The sequence below is a fragment of the Eulemur rufifrons genome, chromosome 8 (assembly GCF_041146395.1).
Source record: "Eulemur rufifrons isolate Redbay chromosome 8, OSU_ERuf_1, whole genome shotgun sequence".
In the NCBI taxonomy this organism is placed as follows: Eukaryota; Metazoa; Chordata; class Mammalia; order Primates; family Lemuridae; genus Eulemur; species Eulemur rufifrons.
Window position 1 is genome coordinate 80,022,206 of NC_090990.1, and position 4,349 is coordinate 80,026,554.

General features: G+C 49.6%; 1 protein-coding gene across 1 annotated transcript; it reads left to right on the top strand.

The window, feature by feature from the left end:
• Window positions 1-302: 302 nt before the first annotated feature.
• GPR88 (G protein-coupled receptor 88) lies at window positions 303-4,143 on the top strand. Its single transcript, XM_069478294.1, has 2 exons — window positions 303-666; window positions 1,033-4,143. Exon 2 carries the CDS (start codon window positions 1,106-1,108, stop codon window positions 2,258-2,260), a length of 1,155 nt encoding a protein of 384 aa, XP_069334395.1. The 5' UTR covers window positions 303-666; window positions 1,033-1,105; the 3' UTR covers window positions 2,261-4,143.
• Window positions 4,144-4,349: the final 206 nt, after the last annotated feature.

Here is a 4,349-nt window from a genome sequence, read left to right on the forward strand (position 1 = left end):
CAGAAAAATCTTGCCCCAGAATGCATCAGGTTGAGATGAAATACACTGGGGGTATATTAAATTTTATTCTAACATTGAAGGGAGAGGAAAAAAAAGAAGGAAAGAAAAATGAAGCAGGATGAAAACTAAGATGATGAGGGAAGGAGAGAGAAAAGAGAAACTCGTTAACTGCAGGACTTTTCTGCGCAAGATATTTTTCTTCCTTTTACAAGTTAGAAGCTATTGAATAATTCATGCCAAGCGTGGAAAGGCTGTCTTTTCTCTCGGTGATGTATAACTGAGCAGAAGAGAGCTTCGAGTGGGTTCACCACATCAGCCACCACTCTTGCTTCTGAGCACAGGGTGCTCTCCTCATGAGCTCAGCTCCTGCTTTTGCAGCCAAGCATTCCTGCTGCTGCTGCCTGCCTGCCCACCCGCCTGGGCTTGCAGCCCGCCACTTTACTTTCTCCAGCCCTGCTGCCAGCTGAGAAGTCTCCCTGCAGCTGCTGGTTCCTGCCTAGGACCATGTGTGTGGATGCTGCTTCGGAGAAGCGAGCACTTGCTCCTGGCACTGATCCCAGCTGAGTTTCTCCTGTTGATTTCTGGACCACAGATGCTGTTGCTGAGGAGGTATTTCCTGGAATCCCTCTCTCTACATCGCCAGCTAAGGACCAGCCCCAACACAAGGTATTCCATCCCTTTCCCCGGGCATTTTTCCCAACTGGGATAGCTCTATTTTCTCCTGGAAAGTAGAGGCTCCAGCTGGCAATATTCCCCTGTGTGTGTGTGTGTGTGTGTGTGTGTGTGTGTGTGTGTGTTGGGGGGAGAAGAGGAGACTGTTTTTGGTATTTCTCTGTCCCAGGGCTTCCCCGATGCCTGCCAAATGTAACGCAGAGGCCTTTTCCCTGGATCTGGAGACATTTCCGAGGCAGGCACCTGTCATCTGCCACCCCCGATCTCCTCCCTTTCTCCCCCTCCCCCAGCCCATTATTCTGCTTCAGCCTTTTGTGTTGGTGGCAGAGGGCTGAAGGGATGTCTTTGCCCTCCCGGCAGGCAGGGAAGTGTCAGGATGGGCCGCGCTGCGAGAAGGCGACGCTAGCGAGCGAGGTGTGAAGAGTTGGCCAGAATGACCAACTCCTCCTCCACGTCCACCTCCTCCACCACCGGGGGATCGCTGCTGCTGCTCTGCGAGGAAGAGGAGTCGTGGGCGGGCCGGCGAATCCCCGTGTCCCTCCTGTACTCGGGCCTGGCCATCGGTGGTACGCTGGCCAACGGCATGGTCATCTATCTCGTGTCGTCCTTCCGAAAGCTGCAGACCACCAGCAACGCCTTCATCGTGAACGGCTGTGCCGCCGACCTCAGCGTCTGCGCCCTCTGGATGCCGCAGGAGGCGGTGCTCGGGCTCCTGCCCGCCGGCTCTGCGGAGCCCCCCGGGGAGTGGGACGGCGCCGGGGGCAGCTACCGCCTACTGCGGGGCGGGCTGCTGGGCCTCGGGCTCACTGTGTCCCTCTTGTCCCACTGCCTCGTGGCCCTGAACCGCTACCTGCTCATCACCCGTGCGCCCGCCACCTACCAGGCTCTGTACCAGCGGCGCCACACAGCAGGCATGCTGGCGCTGTCCTGGGCGCTCGCCCTGGGCCTCGTGCTGCTGCTCCCGCCTTGGGCGCCGCGGCCCGGAGCTGCGCCACCGCACGTCCACTACCCGGCGCTGCTGGCCGCCGCGGCGCTGCTGGCACAGACGGCGCTGCTGCTGCACTGCTACCTGGGCATTGTGCGCCGCGTGCGTGTCAGCGTCAAGCGGGTCAGCGTGCTCAACTTCCACCTGCTGCACCAGCTGCCCGGCTGCGCCGCTGCCGCCGCCGCCTTCCCGGGCGCCCCGCACGCGCCGGGTCCCGGTGGCGCCGCGCACCCCGCTCAGGCCCAGCCCATGCCGCCCGCGCTGCACCCGCGGCGGGCGCAGCGGCGTCTCAGTGGCCTGTCGGTGCTGCTGCTCTGCTGCGTCTTTCTGCTGGCCACGCAGCCACTGGTGTGGGTGAGCCTGGCTAGCGGCTTCTCGCTGCCGGTGCCCTGGGGCGTGCAGGCGGCCAGCTGGCTCCTGTGCTGCGCCCTGTCCGCGCTCAACCCGCTGCTTTACACGTGGAGGAACGAGGAGTTCCGCCGCTCCGTGCGCTCGGTCCTGCCCGGCGTCGGCGACGCGGCGGCTGCCGCCGTTGCAGCCACGGCTGTGCCCGCCGTGTCTCAGGCGCAGCTGGGCACCCGCGCCGCGGGCCAGCACTGGTAACCCCGCCAGGGCCCGAGGGAAGCGGAGATTCCTGGCTTCCAACGTCTTTGGTCACCATCTCCTCCTTCCCCCCTAAGTTATACCTTGCCCGAATGAAGACTCCCGCCGCAAAGCCAAAAAACCAGGGCAAAGATTTTGCCTTCGACCCCAGTGGTATGCCAGAACAAAGGCCTCTCCATAAATGGGGTCCCCGAAGTCATTTTGGACGGCCACCTGATTTGTACCCTTTGTTTCTGTGTTTTAGAGAAATCCTAAAGTCAAAACACCAGAGACTTGAAGAACTTGCAAACTGACGTTTTAAAATTACCGGTTAATTTATTTCAACACAGTTTGTTTTTGAAAAAGAGCTTTCTTAACATATAACCTTTCCCACCTTCATTGTCTTATATATGAAGCGCCTTGAGTGTGCATGAGCCAAAGGAAATAATATTGAGGAAGGAAATAACATGTAGGAGGTATTTTAGAAAGTAACCTGTCTTTGATGATGCTTATGTTACAGTTTAGTCTTTGTTAACCTGGAAGAGTGAAGCTACAGAAGTGCACACCAGTATGAGTTTCCATTAAGACGTTAAGCCCTTTATTCTTAAAAGAGTTTTCATAAAGTCATTCTTGAATGCGATAGAATCTTAGCCAGTGAGAGAAAAAAATCATTTTACACCCTTTATTGCACTCATAAGACGGAAAATCGGCATTGAGTGTTAACATGAAAAATTTGCAGTTAGATAATTGATGGTCTGAGCCAGCACTTGAATTTTGAAAATAAATAAGGAAGTTATCTATTTTAGGTACCAGTTTCACATTTCCTATAGCATGAACACTTGTTGCTACCCTCATTTTGTAACCAATTTATTTGCCTTATGAGTGTGATTGCAGCTTTGAACATTCTGTACTATAATGGTTGCTAAGGAGAATAAGTCCTTCTGTTTTCTCTTTAACATTTAAAATATCTCAATGCACATGATATAATTAAACACTAATAATACCATGACTGTATAGCTAATATTAGCTGCTATTGCATGCTCCTAGATGCTAGAACTTATTGGGCATGTGGTATGCTAAAGCAATACCCATCAGACAAGGACATTTTACTTCCTCCAGACACCAGAAGAAATGGTCTTCAATCATATGAAAAGAGACACGGAGACACCTCTGGGTACGTAGAATTCTTGTCTTGACCCAATTTATGAGAAAACTCCCAGGTGGGACTTTATCTTACAAATGGAATCACAGTCAAGATGGATCTGCAAAGCCAGCTGTGCTCTTTTAGGGTTTAAACAAGCCACACATTAAAAAGCAACACCGTTTTTATGTAGTTCATATATATTACCATGACATTTAACATTAATATTTCTGTTGAAGGAGGTATAATAAAGTCAGTTATACATAATGAACGATTCAAATGGGAATCTGTTCTCAAATGTATTATTTGAGATTTGTCATTTTCACCTTTGGTTTACTAAATTTATCTAGAAATATCTAAATTCAAAATTGTGTAAAATCACCTTATAAAAATAAAATGGGAAGAGAGTGATTTTAACAATCATATGTCAGCATTCTGACTGCTAACTACATCAAATCTGGGACCAAACAGCCACAATTAACTGCATAATTCAGGAACAAAATCAGCTTGCTTTGGTGCCCTCCTGGACAGTTTAAGCCAGGATATTAGAAATGCTTGTGCATTTGAATAATTATGGGAACTGCAGGAAATTTTGACTGGTTTTTAGTAAAACAAAACAGAACAAATATGTTCATCACCAATAATAGATCAGCAGCCATTTTATTAATCTATCCCCTTTGTGCATGTACCATTTCTCTCTTACTAAAGTTTCATCTGTTCCCATTTTCTTTGATTCAAATATTTAATTAAAGTTCGATAACTATTCTTCTGTGTTTTCTTCTTCTTTTGTCTCTGGTTTTCTTGCATACCTCCTTGAGAACACTGTAACAGAGGATATGGTATTCCAAAGCACTAGTGATGAAAGTAGATTCTTTTTGATGGCTTTATCTAATTTTATTTTTAGTTTCTAAAATTATTTCTACTTGACATAATTAAATAAGGTCCTTATACCAGCATTAAAAAGAAATA

Bases quoted from the DNA above. Each gene is read 5' to 3' on its own strand.
- GPR88 (XM_069478294.1), top strand. From the start codon at position 1,106: ATGACCAACTCCTCCTCCACGTCCACCTCCTCCACCACCGGGGGATCG.